Here is a 17,581-nt window from a genome sequence, read left to right as displayed (position 1 = left end):
CTATTCTAATTCTGATTGAAAAAATGAAAGAAAAAGTAAACACGGGGAAATGAAAGCACACGTCGTCGCTCATGCTTTTTTCTTATTTGGTTCATGAGAAAAAAATGTTTTATCTGTCTCAAAAAATAATAACTTATCAACCTTTATTATTTAAATAATTTGCATCCCACATAAACATTTTAATTCATTTCGAATGCATGTTTCATAATGGCTAAAAGCCCATATAGGCAGAATTGTCCCCACTGACAATGCTTCCACTCATCAGTGTTTAACTGGAGTCAAAGCTCGAAAAAAAAGTCATAATTGGACTTTAAAGGTTTTCTGCGGTTAAAGGAGAGGTTCCATGGGAACATCAGCCTTACCGGGTTACCTTGACAACGGGGCCGTGACTCACGGAGAGCAGCAATTTGACGACTAATGAGATTTGCACGGGAGCTGAATGCCGCTGCTGTTACTGCTGCTGGCAAACAGGCGGCAGGATTCCTGTATGATCAAATACCAGCAACAGGCAGGAAAACGCTAGCGATAACTGAGCTGTGTTACACTTTAAGATTTAAAATAATAATAATAATAATAATAATAATTATTATTATTATTATTATTATTATTATTAGTAGTAGTAGTAGTAGTAGTAGTAGTAGTAGTATTATTATTATTATTATTATTATTATTATTATTATTATTATTAATATTATTATTATTATAAATCAACGAGTCCCCCATCCACTCCAGAACGAACCACTGCAGCATAATATGCTGCTTTCCAAAAGCGTTTTATAATGTGAAAAACGGATTTACGGTTTGGTTAGATTTAAACATAAAAACACTTGGTTAGGTTTGGGAAAGATCGTTTTTTCGTTAGAATGTTTACTTGAAACGTGGTTAGTACTTCCCTCATGTTTTCCCGGGTCATACATACTAGGGCCGCTAGATGGCGTCTGTCACCCAAACGTAAATAGGTCGTTTTTGTTGACTGTTGACTATAGGGTCATTTTACTTGGAGGATAGGCTCATGCAAAAGGAAAAGTTATATGCTCAAGTAAAAGAAAGTCCAAATGAATACTGTTAGGTTGACACAGAAAACACCCCTCTAGTTCTACCATACTTGGCACCTTCTTATGGGAACATCCCTTTATAAGCCAATGGTACCCTCCAGTATGGTTTGGCAGAAATGTTTTGAAAAACTAGTTTCTGTATCTTTTTTTTTAAAGAGTGTAACAGATGTAATGCTGATGTTAATTCATGCCATGCTACACTGCAACGGAGACACCTCCAAGCCGGCTTGATTTAATTACTAATGGAAGTGGCTATGCATTGTGTGTGTGTGTGTGTGTGTGTGTGTGTGTGTGTGTGTGTGTGTGTGTGTGTGTGTGTGTGTGTGTGTGTGTGTGTGTGTGTGTGTGTGTGTTTGTGTGTGTGTTTGTGTGTGTGTGTGCGTGCAAGTGTGCATCTTACTTTATAGGGCACGGGCTACCCCATGTCAAATACATGTTAACCAGTCTTTCTGTATTTGTTTTTCTGTTTTCTGTCTTCTCTCTACAATTGACTGTTAATGCAGGCATAAATAATAAAATAGACACTTAAAAAACATACTGTAAGACTACATTGAGGTGTTTGGAAAAGTCATAGATTAAGACCTTTACACATTTCAAAGTAATGTCTCTGAATGAATACAGATGTGTTCATGGTTCTGTGATGTTATCATCAGAGCAGACATTTGACGTGATGATAAGAGCAAAAGACATTTAACAAATGCCAGAGCGGTAACCATTGTGAACCTGTTAGCTTAATGTGTAAAGGTCAGTGCTGACATGTGCCTCTTTGTCTTCCCTCTCCAGGCGTCACCATGCCGTCACTCCCCAATACCTCCACAACAGGCAAACCTTTCCTCGTCTGTTCTGCCGGCCTTGTCCTAATCCTCCTCTTCCTCAGCCCCTATGGTATTCATGGGGCTTCTCTCAGAGACCACAGACTGCGAGGAAGTGAATCAGACCCCCAGAGGGGATATATTCACCAAGCTCCCAATGCTGACATGCTCAAAGCCTTGGAGTACATCGAGAGTCTCCGTCAGAGAACCAGTACAGACTCCCAGCAGCACACCCCTCTCACTGCAGGGCACGATGCCAGCCACATGGATGATGCTGATAAGCTGCGTGCCATGCTGAGGCTGGCTTCTAACCCCACGCAAAGCAAAAATGAGGAGGAGGAAGAGGAGGAGGAGGAGGAAGGGAGGGAGAATAAGAGCGAAGAACTGCTCCAAGCTGTACTCAGCACCCTCCAGCAGACAGAAAAGGCCTCCAAGCAAGCATTGCTTCGTCCCTCCTCCCTGGGCGGAGGGGAAGGAGGAGCAGCCATGAAGGATGGCATGTTCCCCAGGGTGCAGCAGAAGCAACACAGCATCACACCTCATAAGAAGCTGCCGTTAATGTTTGAGGATGAGGAAGAGGGTGAAGGAGACGAGGAGGAGGATGAGGAGGGGCCAGATCGCGAGCATGACAGCCCCTTTAAGCGCACCAATGAGAACTTGGAGGAGAAGTACACGCCTCAGAATCTGGCCACGCTGCAGTCGGTGTTTGACGAACTGGACAAACTAACTAATGTGAAGTCCTTGCACAAAAGACAAGACGAAGAGGATGCCATGGAGGAGGAGGATGAGGAAGACAATGATGATATGTTTAATGTGAGAAATGTGGCCTACGATGATGTGGGTGGGGATTTCGCAGATTGGGGTCCGCTACAAGAACAGGAGGAGGAAGATGAGGAGGAGGAGAGGGACGACAGACACGAGTTTGACAGAGGCCTTGATTATATTGATGATGAAGACGAAGACACAGATGACGACGGCGAGGAGGAAGACGAAGAAAGCTACCCAGTCAAAAGGTCAAAGGATCCTGATGACATGACCAACCTGGTGGACTATTACCTTCTCAAAGTGCTGGAGAAAACAGAAGAGCGAGAGCAGAAACGAGCGATAGAGGAAGAGGAGAAACAAAGGGCTGAGAGGAGAGTGGCTCAGATGCAGTACAGAGATAACATAGACCCACAAGCCATCTACCAGCTCATTCAAATCTCCCAGAAATACCAGATTCCACCTGAAGACCTCATAGACATGCTTAAGACCGGAGAAACAACAAGTCAAGACAAGTCACGAAAGAACAATGAATTAGCCAGAGCACAAAACAAACTCTCTCAGATATCCTCAAAGAAGACACACATGGGTACTGAAGCTAAATTCTACAACAGACGCCTTCCCGATAGACAAAAGACCCCAGAAGACCTGAGGACAGAGGAAATTCTCAACATCCTGGGGTTAGGGGGCACGGAGAGCAGAGATCGAGCTCCTGTCAGGAAGCAGAAGCAGTACAAAAGCTCACAGTCACGACTTCACAGTTCGCCTGCAGGGCTTTCGGGGGAATCCGCTCCCACGCAACGGCACTATCCCAGCAAATTAAAAGACGACTATGACGACACCGTCGACGAGGATGAACTGGCAGCATATCTCGCAGCTCAGATGCTCGCACAGTATCCCAACCCGGCGTACAGCAACAACAAAGCGAGCCAAAAGCGCGATGAAGCAGAACACAGCATGACAGGGTCTTTTGAGCAGGCGATACAGAATTATTTTGATCAAATGGACTCAGATAAAAGCACAGATGAAAAGAGACAGTCAGAGCACGATGAGAGGGGCGGTGATACACAAATGCAAGGCTTTGATAATGAGGCACTGATGAAATTGCTGAGCTATCTGAACCCAGAAGCTGAAGAAAGTGATACTGATGCCAAAACTGCCCCAGGAATATAAAAAAGGCTAGATAGATATAGATACATATACAAATATATAAATATATATTGTTTTGGAGGAGGGAAAGGGTCAAAATAAAGTATTTTGAAAGATAAAACACGCAGTCAACTCTAGTTATTCTGTAGGTTTACAAATGTTCTTATTTATTAGCAGGAATGTGAGTGTTCAGACATTCATTTGAGTTCAAACAACACTTACAACCAGTACATGTGACTCACCAGCCTTACATCTCAACGCACACTACCAAATCAGTGTTGGATCCCTTCTAGATCTACTTGTGTTTTTTGGTAATTATTTCTTAACTGTGGTCATATGTGACATACCTGAGGTTAATAAAGCATTGACTTTATTTTTCCTTACTGTGTAGTGTTTTTTCAATTACTCAGCATCATACAATGTTTGAATGTAAATGACAGAGTACATTACAAAAACATTAAAATATACATTTAAAAGGACATGTCTTTGGATAAAATGAAATATAAGATCATGTGTCATATTTCCTGTCTTAAAACCCTGAGATTAATAAATATAAGGCTTAAAAGGCACTTATTAACACTAACATGATTGAAATTATCTTGAAAACTTAAAAAAAAAAAACCATTAAACTTAATCATTTTTCTAGCAAATATTTGAAACATCAGATATTCAGAGGTAAGTATTCTTGTTTTAGCTGCATTTGAATATTAAATGGTTTTAAATGAGAATGTTAGACATTTAGAAGAGCATGTGATTCTTGTAACTTAAAGGGAAACGTGAAAATCAGGTTGAATTATTATTAAGTTAGTCGCTAAGTAAAGTAAACATACCACGTAGTAATTAACCTTTCATCCTTGTCTTCTCTTGGCTCAGTAGGCAGGTTTGCTCAAGTATTCCTCCATTGTCTGTGTTAAGAGAACAGACACGTAAACACAATTCATATGACTCATATTTTTTCAATGAAACCTAGAGTATGATCAGAGAGAGTATGTGAAACCTCACTGTACCTCTTGGAGCGTATCGGCCTCTTCTATAGATACACTCACAGCTATTTTGGAAGTTTCTAGGACTTCTCCTCCCATTAGGAATTCATCCAGGATGAAGTAGGCCTTCTCAAAGTTGAAAATGATGTCCAACTCACACACCTGACAGAGAAACAAAGAATTTACAGTACACTAGATTTAAGATTAGATTTTAAGATAAGATCTTATTTAAATATAGGAAAAAACAAAAAATGACAAGGTGACTGAAAAAATATATAAATGTCTTGAATAGCGTCATTGCTTTCCTCATTTTCATTGTTTGTATGTGTGGAAATAAGAAGGTGTGGCTCTTTTCCTGTAGATCACAACAAGCAGAGTCCATCTCAAAGTGGTTTTGCAGTGGCACCTTATGAACACCAGGGGGAGTCTGACTTGTAAAAAGCCCAGTAAAATATCCATGAGCAGTGTCAGGAGGGAAGGAAAGGGCATTTTACTAAACTCTTGCACAATGTAAAGCAGGAGTCAGCTGTAGTTCAGTGTCTGACTTGATCTTTTATAAGCATTGATCCTGCTGAGAGTCCTGACCTCATGAATGCTGACTACGAGCCAATATCAGCACTTGACCTCACTAATGCTCTTGTTAATAAACAAGAGTCAATTTCTGCAGCCAGCAGAGCAAATCTTTGTGTTTTACACCACACTGAAGACAAGTGATTACAGAGTCAGAGGTGACATAAATTTGGCTTCTTTTAAAATAACTGGCCACCTTTAAAACATAAGGGAAATTTAAAAAAAAAAACGTAATCTTTATCAACCACTGATTTAGCCCTCAGACTTAATTATACAGTACACTCATGAAGCCAACAACAAGTACTTGGAGCTTCTTTGTGGTGCTGTGTTCCAGTGGCATCTCCTTTTTCTGTCTCCTCTTTCCTTCGTAGATTTTTGTCATCACTTCTATTTTTAGTTTGCAAGTTCATATCTGTTCTTTAAAGTGACTACACAAACATTTCAATGGGCCTGGACTTACTATCTCCAGATGACTGGGAACTGTATTATAGACAATATCAGATTCTTAGGATATATACAGTTTGAGAGTGGACATTTAAAACACCCACATAGCCACTGTCCACCAACACAGGTGTTTTCACTTTGCCAGGTTAAACCTTTTCTCAGGACTGTGTGAGCATGTGCAGACTGAACTTCACTGACTTCTACCTCACTCTTCTATTAGCTTATTGCAGCTCTTGAGAAAGGGATGAATTAGACTTCACACATAGAGTCTGCTGCTGATTTCAGCAATGCCCAATGATGCCTAATGGCAGCCTGAGCAGATGTCTAATCAGCCATAGTGACTGAAACCGCCTGTACGTCTGTGTTGGCCCAACTGATAAAACAGATTGCTAATGACCAAATAAAATCTGCTTAGGCCAAAAAACATTTCAGCTCTACTTACGTTGCCAAAATATCTATCGAGCAACTCCACATATCTGTGCAGCACTTCCAGACTCAGCAGCTCATTATCATTTTCCTCCACACCTGTGCAGAAATACAGGCTGGCATACCTGCATTTGTAGAGGAAAAATGGTTAAATGTCACAGCATCTGAAGAAACATGCAAAAGAAAAAATTGGCACTGAGTTTCCTTTTAGAGTCTTATTTATCTGTACTTGCTTATTAGACTAGATTAAAGTGTCTGTTATATTTCCACTTCCTGGGACTCCAGTTTTATTACAAGGTTGTTCCTGTGAGACAAGGAGATGAAAGGCCATGAGAGGATAAGCCTTGAGTTGCACTATCACTAACATGGTCTTGTTCTGATCTCTGTGGGTTTAAATAGACCTTTACTCTGAATGGTCTTGTTAACCCATTGTTTGGAAAGGGCGTTTGTGTGTATTCTGTGTGTATTTTGAAGCGTTAGTCAAGAGGACACACAAGTTAACCATTAAACATCAGCACAGTTACAGGTGGTTTCTTTTTTACTTCTCGACACCCACGTGGGACCGAGTCTGTACCTACCAGGCACATACTGCTGATGAAGAAACATTAAAAAAAAAAGGCCTAACTGATAAGAACAGAAATTAAAGAGCAGTTGTGTCTCTTGCAGCCACCTCTTGTAAACAACCTTGAGGTCCCTCCATTGGATGAAGTTGCTGGAACGTGGTGGACGGGCCAACACTAACATCGTCATGTCTCGGATCACCTTTTTCTTCTCCCGCTCCGTTAACGGTGTAAACCATTTCTGCAGTCGCAGCTTCCCCTGCCGACTGAACAGCAACAGGAAGCGCATCTGATGAGCAGAGAGTAAGAAAACGGAGTCACACGCCTAAAACTGAGGTAGCATGAATTCAATGTTTGTCTGAAATGAGCAATATCAAGGCTAATTGCACGAAAAGGTTGTAGAATATCAAGTATTGTTTGTGACTAAGCAGCATCTGTTGTTAAACATGTTAAATATAGAAACCAAACACTTGCATGCAATTAAGCAGTCATCCAGACACATGCATGTGTAAACAACACCATACTATCTCCTCCAACTACAATGAAACCGCCTAGGAGTCATTGCACCGAACAGCAATTAGATTTCCCAACTAGCAATGTGAGTGAAGATCATCAGGGCAACATAATCCATCCACCTCACCTTTGAGTGCAATAACACAGTGAACACAATTCTTGTGTTGTGCAAGAGCAATTACTGAGAGCTCTTTGCCCTGAGGTGCAGTTGCAGGCAGCAGTACATCTGTTTGTAACAAGATAAATCACGAACATGTGGACTAAAGAAGGTGTCTAACTGTACCAAAACTATCTGCTGAAGATGATTTAGGTTTAAATTCTTTAATTTAATGCTATGTGAAGGTTTTCTGAGAATCTGAATGATCACATTTAATGTATTGTTAAAATAAACCATGATCACAGATTTGTATTTATTTCAAATAGTCATAACAAGGTAACAACCTTGCAAGTGTCTGCTCTTATCCCAATCCTCTCACTCTGAGCTTAGTTTTCTTGACCAATTATAGAGTATTCCGCTTGTTTCTGCAGTTATTCCCATGTGTTAAAGTTTCAGGAATATCTCCTCTGTCTGCCTCTAGTATCAATTACATGACCTTTGATCGAGGAAGTCCCTCAACTTTACTAGACTGATTTGCAGCTAGAAAAAAAGGAAATAATCACTCCTCCACCGGCTGAGCTTTCACTTTAAACATTTATTTGAACGCACTACAGAATGAATGAATTATTGAGGTGTTTACAGTGTAGCACTGCCCACAGGTACATGAACAAAACTCAGTATCCAACTACAGAAACCAGTTCGGATACTCACCATTTTGTCTCAGCTGTCAGAGAGAATTCAGTCCAATAAAAAATCCTCCAGCCGTATAATAAAGCTTTACCCAGAATCCCTGCCTTCCTGTCCTACTGACCCTTCCGTGTTTTAACCATGGTTATCAGATACGGCGACATTATTGATCTTCCCAGAAATCAGTGCGCTCACACCTTTTCCAGTCTGTGCCGCGCCCTGCTGCGCACCAGCGGCTGATTGGCTGTGAGGAGCCAAAGCGCAAAGCTGCTCACAGACAGGTGGGTTGGATCCTTCTTAAATAGTCCATGGTTAGACTGGTGGGTTGGATCCTCCTTAAATAGTCCATGGTTAGACTGGTGGGTTGGATCCTCCTTAAATAGTCCATGGTTAGACTGGATGTGTGGTTGGCTGCAGTTATATTCATCCTTAGTGGCACAGTGGTGGATGAACATTTACTAAACTTTAGTAAAATTTGAGGTTCTTCTACTTCAATATTTCCATTTCATGCTACTTTGCACTTCTACACTATATTTTAAGGTAATTTCAAAAAAGCTTTAAACACGAATTCACGTTACATTAAAAAAAAGGTTTTAGAAAACCCATAACCATATATGCAAATGTAAACCATGACTGGCATTGTGTCATAAACCTCAAATATCCTAATAAACTGCTGTTTATTACAGGTGGAATGATGTGCTCCCATAACGCAGGCTGTAGCTGTAAAATTCAGCATTTGAAGAATTGTGCCGCATCATAAACTGTATTTTATATTTTAGGCTGACAGTATAATAATGCATCCTTCCTGCCTGCCGCTGGGTGCCCGCCTCTGATGTTAATTCAGCGGAGCAACACGTGGTTTGGCTCCAGAGTCAAAAAGCGGAGGAGAGAGCTCCCAGCAGCGAGAGGCTTCCAGAGCAGCACCATGTCTCTGTACCGCAACTCAGCCTGGTTCCTGAAGGGAGTGACCGAGTTCACCAGGTAGGATGACTTTCTACTGTATATCTACTGTAGGAGCTGGAGTGACTGTGTGTGTGTATGTGTTTGTGTGTGTGTGTGTGTGTGTGTGTGTGTGTGTGTGTGTGGCTGCTGTGTCCAGAGCATCACTCACAAGTAACACCTGATAACTTTAAAATGCATCATAAACTCATCATTTAGCCTGTAGGAAATCAAGAAACTCAACATAGAAGAAATGTGCAAAATATGTCTAATATTAAACTGTAAATGTTATTTTCTGTTCTATGTTATGTTCTTTTAAGTGTTCTGCATCTTTTACATGCTTCATTCTAACACCTGATGATCATGATGTGACATTTTTACAGTTTTCCTGTTTAACATGATGTTGAATTCAAAGTTGTTTCCACTATTATTAGTTTCTGTTCATTTGGAATTAAAAATGAGTGTGCCATTATGGTTGTCTACATAAACAGATCCTATGAGAAGTTTAGGCCAACCCATTTCCCAATCAGCCTAGATAACTTCATTATTGATTCATCTGGTCGGTTATTTTCTGGATTAATTGATGATTAATTAATCTTTAATCATTGTTTGGTCTTTAAAATATCAGAAAATGGTGAAATAATGTCGACCAATGTCTCCAAGTCCAAGATGGGACCGAAAAGGTCTTGTTTTGTCTCCAACTCAAATTATTCACTTTACTGTCACAGAAGACTAAATAAACTAGAAAATGTTCACATGACCAGAGAATGATTCAAAATGATTAATCAATTTCCAAAATAGTGGGCAATTTTCTGGCGATCTACTAATCATTCCAGCTGTAGAGTAGAATAGAATAGAATAGAATAGAATAGAATAGAAGCAGGGTAACCCACCCAAACTGCTTTCATGTCTCTTCTTTTAAGACTTTCTTCAAACGTTTAGGCTGATGTATGTAACCCTGATGAAAGTTAGCACCTTAATAAGTTACAACAAATGGGTTGGGTGAAATTTTGTGAGGAATGAAGGTTTTTACCATGAAGGTTTTTACCATGTGAGTCCCACAGCATCACTGAACAGGAAGGAAAGAAAGCAGTGGGATCTTTGAATAATGATTTATGAATTAAGCACAGTTTCTAGTGACTCAGTAGGAGTCATGTAAGGCCATAGGCCGTTATTTCAACCAACAGGGCTTTAAACATCTCATCAGTCCTATCTGATCTGTTGCAGGCCTGAAGCTTTCCTCATCAGTATAAAGCAAGCCAAGTTGTCTGAAGAGGTGCTTTTGTGATTGTTTCCCTTCTCCCCTTTGTTCTGTGTTATCTTTTCTCTTAGAGAGCTCCCCGGCAACCCGCTCCGACCCTACACTAATAGCTCTCTGCATGACACCATCGAACAGAGCGGGCATTTAGCCTGCCCCCCCCTCCCCTCCCTGTACCCCTTCATCTCCCCACTTTAGCCGACTGCAACAATGGCATCCAGGACAAAGGGTGGAATTGAGGTCCTTGGTGCCACACGCGCTAACACACGCACACACACAGCAATCCTGTTGTCACCATTGGTAGTCTCAGATGCCGCCCCCCCCCCCCCACACACACACACACACACACACACCCATATCTTCTCATCAGAGATGATGCCAGGCACGCTCTCGCTTTCATTGTATCTGTACAGTAAAGCTGTGAAGAGACCTACTGTACACTGACCTCAAACACTGACCCTTTCTGACCTGAAGACACACACACACACACACACACACACACACACACACACACACACACACACACACACACACACACACACACACACACACACACACACACACACACACTTTCTCTCTCAGGATAGGATGTGTGTTTTGTTACAGCGTTGTAAGTGCTTGACCTGATTTTATTTCAGCAGTGAATCTTCTGACTTCTCCCGTCTTGGTAATTGAAGTCTCTTCCCAGCATCCATTGAGTCGAGCCCCGAGGCTGAGATGTAGATGCACTACAGATGTGCAGACAAACAGGATGCTGCTACATAAATTATTCATAAATGTTTATGCTCTGCAGGAGTGCCTTCCTGTCAGCCTCCAAGCGGTTTGTGGAGAAGGACCTGGAGGTGTCCATGGCGGGACGCTCCTTCATGATAACAGGAGCCAACAGCGGCATTGGTAAAGCCACCGCCATGGCTATCGCTAAGAAAGGTACCAATCCTACTGTCCTGTTTATCAGCAAATCACACATCCACACTGACACTGATATGTTGTGGAAGTTTCTAGTGGGATTACTAGTCATGGTGATTTGTCAGTAACTTTTATTGTGAAATGTTTTGTTTTTTTTCCTCATTTATATTGTAGTCACAATAACTTGGACCCACATGCAAAAGGGCTACAGAAACAAATCTTTATTTTGAGTAAACTAAACTAAATTTGACAAGAACTGACAAAGAGGTGACAAAACTAAACAAAATAGCCTGGAGACAAGGCAGGGCTAATGAAACACATGCAGGGCAGGTGTGGAGGGAAAAACAGGCTGGGGAGGAGGATAGGAACACAAGAGGGAAACAGCAAACGGAAAACTAAGACCCAGAAAAAACACTTAACACAACCGAAATATAAATAAGCAAAAGCAAATGACTGAACACAAAGAGTCCAAAAACATGACTCCATGACCCATATTTTAAATATGTATATATATAGATATCCCTGTGCTGTGTTGTATAAACAATCATAGACACGCATTTAAAGTGGTTAAAAATTTAAAAAAAGGAAAGAAATTAGTAAAATTTTAAAAAGAGTAAACGGAAAGGGTTGCGTGGTTTGAAAAGTTAATAGTGCTACACTTCCAATAGCATACAAGCACCAATATTGTAATTATGTAGGCCACCACCTTAATATTTAAAAAAACATATTCTCTCACATACATATACTGTATTATATATTAAGTAACATGAGCAGTATGAAGGTAGTTATGCTTGTTTGCATGTAAGCCCTCCTATCTAATTATCAACAAGGATGGAATTGGATTGTACATATTGCACATACAATAGGAAGAAAAACGTTAATAATTATAATATTATATATTAAATGAGTCAGGTAACATTAGACTTATGCTTAAAATAAGTAAACACCACATAGTGATGATAAATCTTTTATAAAGTACACAGTTATGGTACATCCAGGTAAAAAACACATATTTCTTATTTTAAAAATGTAATTTTAAAAAACAATCTAGTGTATGCACTTCCCAATAATGCAGCAGAGTTCATTTTAGAGGATGGTGCCTGCACACTGAGTTGATGCTTCATTAGCCATTTTGGAAGCATCAACTCAGTGTGACACTTTTTAATCTGTTTACAAAGTATTTTTGTGCATGGTGTGAAAGAGGTATGCAAATAGAAAAAACACCTAATATTTTGCATATTCTGTGTGTTTTACATAATGTATTTTCATTAACTGGTTGAAAACAAGCAAGAACCAAAAAAGCATTTACTAATTATTTATAGAGCACTGTAGCTCAATCAGCCATCATATAAACTCATCACAGGAAAGATGAAGATAAATCCTACTGTCTTTTTTCCCCTTCTTGAAAATGCATTCAGATCCAGTTTTGCCCTGATAGTAAACAATAATGTTTATTGGATCTTTGTCACAGGTGGAATCATCCACATGGTATGCAGGAACAAGGACAAGGCTGAGGAGGCAAGGGCTGACATCGTCAAGGAGTCAGGAAATAAAGTGAGTGTGACTCTCTTCTCGACAGATATTCTGAAAGATGAGACGGACTGTTTCCCCGCTCATATAAACATATTACTTATGAAATGGCTGGTGTCATTGCAGGAGGTGTACGTCCACATCCTGGATCTGTCTGAGACCAAGAAGGTCTGGGAGTTTGCCGAGGCCTTCAAGAGGAAGTACAAGGCTCTCAATGTACTGGTGAGTGGAATGAGTAACCTATTTTCATATTGGAAACTATATGAAAATGTGTTTTTAGATTATTATTCATTCGATCAGTGTTGTTTTTATTGCTTTGTGCCGACACTATTTGCAATCATAATGTCACATCTGTCTCATCAAGTCTCTGAGTGTTGTGAAAGATGTGTGTAATGTAATGTGTTGTAATGTGCACAGATCAATAACGCAGGCTCTATCATGAGTCAGAGGGATGTGAATGTCGAGGGGCTCGAGAAAAGCTTCGCCACCAACGTCATGGGTGAGTCACATGTCAGGGGTGAGGTTTGAAGGAAGCGATGGGAGGAAAAACAGGGGTGATTAAGAAAAGTTAATCTCCGCCCCCCCATCCTTGTCTGTCCTCTAGCGATTTACATTCTCACAAAGAGTCTCATCCCCTTGCTGGAGAAGAGCGCAGATCCCAGAGTGGTGAGTCTGAGTCAGAATCTCCTCACCAAGTTAAAATGCTTAATAAAATATTCATTAAGACTGACATATTGAGGCTTTTATCATTATGATGCATCATTTTAATGAACATTTAATGGGTGTGGGATACTGGGATGTGGCTATGAAATGGTTGATTACTGGTCACACCCATAAGATTGGCTCCTTTTGGTAAAAAATAAGTACAGGGATAAAGTTATGACACTTAAAAATTCACTTTATTTAACGTAAAAGGGATGAATTGTATGAACAGTCAGTTTTGGAAAAATAGTTTAAGTAATGTCTAAGTTTTAAAGGTAGTCAGCACAATGCAAAAATACCATATCATATGTAAAAAGGTGGCATATATGAGGAAAAACATCAAAAGTTAAAGTACTTATGCGAATAGTGTCAGTGCTATTTTATATTATAAACTGTATTATTATCACTATCAATGCAACATGTAAGCAGTATTTTAATAGCTAAAGTGAATCACATTTTAAACACATTATATAACTGTATAGAGTGGATATGAAATTGGATCTTACATCGTGCCTTCTAAAACCCCAGCTCCCTCTCCCACCCCTCACCCCTGTTTCCATTCCTCCCTGTTCAGATCACAGTGTCATCAGGGGGGATGTTGGTGCAGAAGCTGAGGACAGGAAACCTCCAGTCTGACAGAGGCCGCTATGACGGCACCATGGTCTACGCCCAACACAAGGTAGAAACTGAGCCTGTAGTCCCTGATCGCTGGCTTAAAACATTGCAAAGGTCACAGATGACACACTGCTGGGCTTTGATGTCCTTTAGAGTTTTACAGAAAAGAGCCAAACCAGCTTATTTCCATGAAAATTTATGAAATAGTGATAGATATTTATAAAGAAAATTGAAAGTGGTTAACATGAGACATTAAAAAAGCATTAAGACAAGATTAAAGTAATAGAATGATTTTTAAAAAAGTGTACTTCCTTATTTTTGAGCTCATGTGGGCCTTTAATTGATCATTAGGATATTTGATCATATATTCATTGAATAATTGATCAATACTGCACTAAACATGAATTGTGTCTGATGCCATGAATTGATCCAGTTCAACATAAATTTACATGATTTTAGTACATTTAGTTTTATTAGTATGTTTTATCCTTTGAATTGTGTTAAGTTAAATTACTAACCTATAATTTCTAGTGTTAGAATAATTAATGTTAAGACTTTTTTTCATGTATTTAATTTTAGAGTATTTAAAAAAATATGAGTATCAGCCTTGGTTTGATGCACTCATTTTTAATGGGAAGTATAAACATGTCTGGTTAGACCGAGTGATAATCACCTGCTTATAGCCGAGAGCGTCCTCGCCATATTTGCCTATTTAAAACACATTTATACATGCGTGTGTGTGTAGCCTATGTGTGTATGTGTGTTCCAGAGGCAGCAGGTGGTGATGACAGAGCAGCTGGCCAAGACTCACACTAACATCCACTTCTCCGTCATGCATCCTGGCTGGGTGGACACTCCAGGTATCATATCCACTAAGAATTCATTCCAAATGGTATACATTATAATTTTACTCTGTATTATAAACACTGGGGCCTTTTTTATTTTTTCCCCCCCTCCCTCTCTATGTGTGTCTATCTGTGCCAGCGGTGGCTAATGCCATGCCAGACTTTCACAGTTCTATGAAGGACAGCCTGCGGACCCCGGAGCAGGGGGCAGACACCGTGGTGTGGCTGGCTATCTCTGAGGCTGCCATCACAAACCCCAGCGGACGCTTCTATCAGGGTAAAAACACAAAAATACCTTATCTTTTAGGGGATGTGTGTTAAAAAAAAAAAAGGAGGAGGAGGAGCAGAATAGAAGAGAAGAGAGGACCGCCGGTTGAATTATACGTTTGTCAGTTGTGTGTCGGATGGAGGGCATGGGGGGTGTGTGTGTGTAAATTTGGCCTGTGTCCATTGCAGCTGGAGTGTGCTGCTTTTGGTGCCAGATACTACCAGAGAGTACAGTGCCTCTCTGAACACACACACACACACACACACGCATGCATGCACGCACGCACGCGCGCACACACACACACACACTCACACAATGACGTCTGTGGCCTCAAAGAAGGAGGCTGCAGCCTTATAGAAAAAAAAAGCACATTTCATTCTTTGCTATAGAATATAATGCATTATTGTTATTGCTAGGTGTCCTTTATGTTTAGATGTAGGCTGAAATGGAATTTGTGGTGAAAATGTCTGCACCTCATGCTCATATACCTCATATAACACATCCTAAACATGTGTTATATGAAAAGGTAAAGATGTGAAAATGAGGTGAGAGGCAGAATCTAAACATTAAAACACTCTGAATGTGATCTGAATTGTATTTATTAACTAAATATTGATTTATTTATACAATATACAGTATATATTATTCATTTTATCCTGAAATGTGACACACCCTGTAATGTCTATTTTAAATATGAGTGCTACACACTAATCACTGATTACATTCCTGATGTTTAATAATGATAATAGAGATATCACTGCGATGTGATGAAATAATGATATTAGAGCTATAAATAGCCACAGCTGTAATGGTGATGCATAACAACAGCTATGGCTATTGGAGAACATTACTGATGCAAACCGCACTATGTCTTTCCTGTTTGTTTCATGAGAACAGCTGATTAAGGGTGTGTCTTCATCAATTTATAGTTAATTATGGGAGTGGACATGAGGCTTGTACACCAGTTCTGCAATGATTGAGATTCATAAAAAAAAGAACAATGCATACACATGGCTTGCTTTGTGTGCACAGAGTTTTAAAATCTACAGTTTTAAAATGTACAGTTTTCTGACTGGCCATCGCATGTATCACATATGTTAGGGAAAATCTCATTTCAGATACAGCACTTACAGCTTCAGTAGAAATGGCTTCACTATAGAACAGCAACTCTTTTCTGTATCATATTATATAATAATAAAATACTACAATTTAGAGGAGATTCAATATTTTGCTTTTTATAACTAAATTGAGCTACTGACACCTTTGAGGCTATTTCAGTGTCATTCCTCATGCAGAATGAAAAGTAAAATGATCTTACTGAAATATGCTTTGAAACTCAGGCTGTTTGAATCTGTTGCCGTCGGGTATGAGAGTTTGAAAATGAATCTTGTTTTTGCACTTCTGCTAGATATTTATAGATGTGTTTGGTCCTCACTGGCTTTCTATCACTGAACTCTGATGCTGTATTTCCCCTGACTCCCTGTGTGAATCAATATTTCTTTAACATCAGACCCAGACTGGGGAACACATGTAAATCAATATTCATGATATCATCCGTTTGTGTGTGTGTGTGTGTTTACTCGCAGACCGAAAGATGGTGTCCAGCCACCTGCCACTGGCCTGGACCCACAGCTCCTCCCTGGAGGAGCAGAAGTTAATGTCTCTGCTGGAGGACTTGGCCAAGACGTTCCAGTCGCATTGAGAGGGCGGGAGCCGGGTACCAGTACACCCAGTACACCCCCACCACTAACACCAGCAGCTTATACTGACCGAGGCCGGGCTCAGTATTTCATCCCTTGTTCAACATTCGCTCCGGGAGAAGGAGAGGGAATAAATCTGGGTCTGTTTTAGCCAACGCATTTGGAGAGTTAACACTGGCTTTATATGGGACAAATATGAAGCTACTGTTTGAGTTTTAAGATGTTATGAAATGGGATTAGATAGAATTGTAATGCTTTATAACTACTTATATGATAACCAATTTTCTTATTTATACGCACAAATTTATAAGGACTAAAACTGTTATTGTATAAGTATGTTTGAGAGTGATGCTGCTTTTAATGACTTTTCAAAGGATAGTTTCTTGTTGATAGAGAGAGCAGCTTCATGAGCCACACACACACGGACACGCACACACACGCCCACATCCCAGTCTTTTACTGTGACTTTATGAGAGGTGTCAATCAGATGGGAATCTGATGCGACCAAAGTCACACACACACACACACCACAGCCAGTGTTCATTCGCACGACACCAGTTATGTGTTCAGTCTCGTTCTCGTCTACGTCTCGATAACGTAAAAGTGTCAAATTACTGTTGTAACGTTGTTGTTGTTGTTAACAGCAGTGTAAGTGTATTTGTCGTACCGTAGTGCAGTCGATGTATTCAACAGGTTGAACTCTGGCTGGAGGTGAAGTGTTCTCTCTATGAGCCGCATGCCTTAAACGCACCACAACAGC

General features: G+C 40.2%; 3 protein-coding genes across 3 annotated transcripts; 2 read left to right on the top strand and 1 right to left on the bottom strand.

The window, feature by feature from the left end:
* The first annotated feature begins 1,846 nt into the window (after nt 1–1,846).
* scg2a (secretogranin II a) lies at nt 1,847–3,802 on the top strand. Its single transcript, XM_062419615.1, has one exon. It carries the CDS (start codon nt 1,847–1,849, stop codon nt 3,800–3,802), a length of 1,956 nt encoding a protein of 651 aa, XP_062275599.1.
* An 810-nt stretch (nt 3,803–4,612) lies between these two features.
* Nucleotides 4,613–8,145, bottom strand: ap1s3a (adaptor related protein complex 1 subunit sigma 3a). The gene is made up of 5 exons (XM_062418946.1): nt 8,083–8,145; nt 6,872–7,050; nt 6,218–6,326; nt 4,786–4,923; nt 4,613–4,683 (listed from the first exon to the last, which is right to left on the bottom strand). Exons 1-5 carry the CDS (start codon nt 8,083–8,085, stop codon nt 4,648–4,650), a joined length of 465 nt encoding a protein of 154 aa, XP_062274930.1. The 5' UTR covers nt 8,086–8,145; the 3' UTR covers nt 4,613–4,647.
* An 835-nt stretch (nt 8,146–8,980) lies between these two features.
* On the top strand, nt 8,981–16,823 carry dhrs12la (dehydrogenase/reductase 12-like a). Its single transcript, XM_062418945.1, has 10 exons — nt 8,981–9,039; nt 11,049–11,182; nt 12,633–12,715; nt 12,818–12,913; nt 13,109–13,190; nt 13,296–13,357; nt 13,968–14,072; nt 14,778–14,868; nt 14,993–15,130; nt 16,708–16,823. The coding sequence occupies exons 1-10, from the start codon at nt 8,984–8,986 to the stop codon at nt 16,821–16,823; spliced, it is 963 nt and encodes a 320-aa protein (XP_062274929.1). The 5' UTR covers nt 8,981–8,983.
* Nucleotides 16,824–17,581: the final 758 nt, after the last annotated feature.

Source organism: Scomber scombrus, chromosome 5 (assembly GCF_963691925.1).
Source record: "Scomber scombrus chromosome 5, fScoSco1.1, whole genome shotgun sequence".
In the NCBI taxonomy this organism is placed as follows: Eukaryota; Metazoa; Chordata; class Actinopteri; order Scombriformes; family Scombridae; genus Scomber; species Scomber scombrus.
Note: the sequence above shows the minus strand (reverse complement) of the source record. Positions and strands in the feature narration are given on the sequence as shown.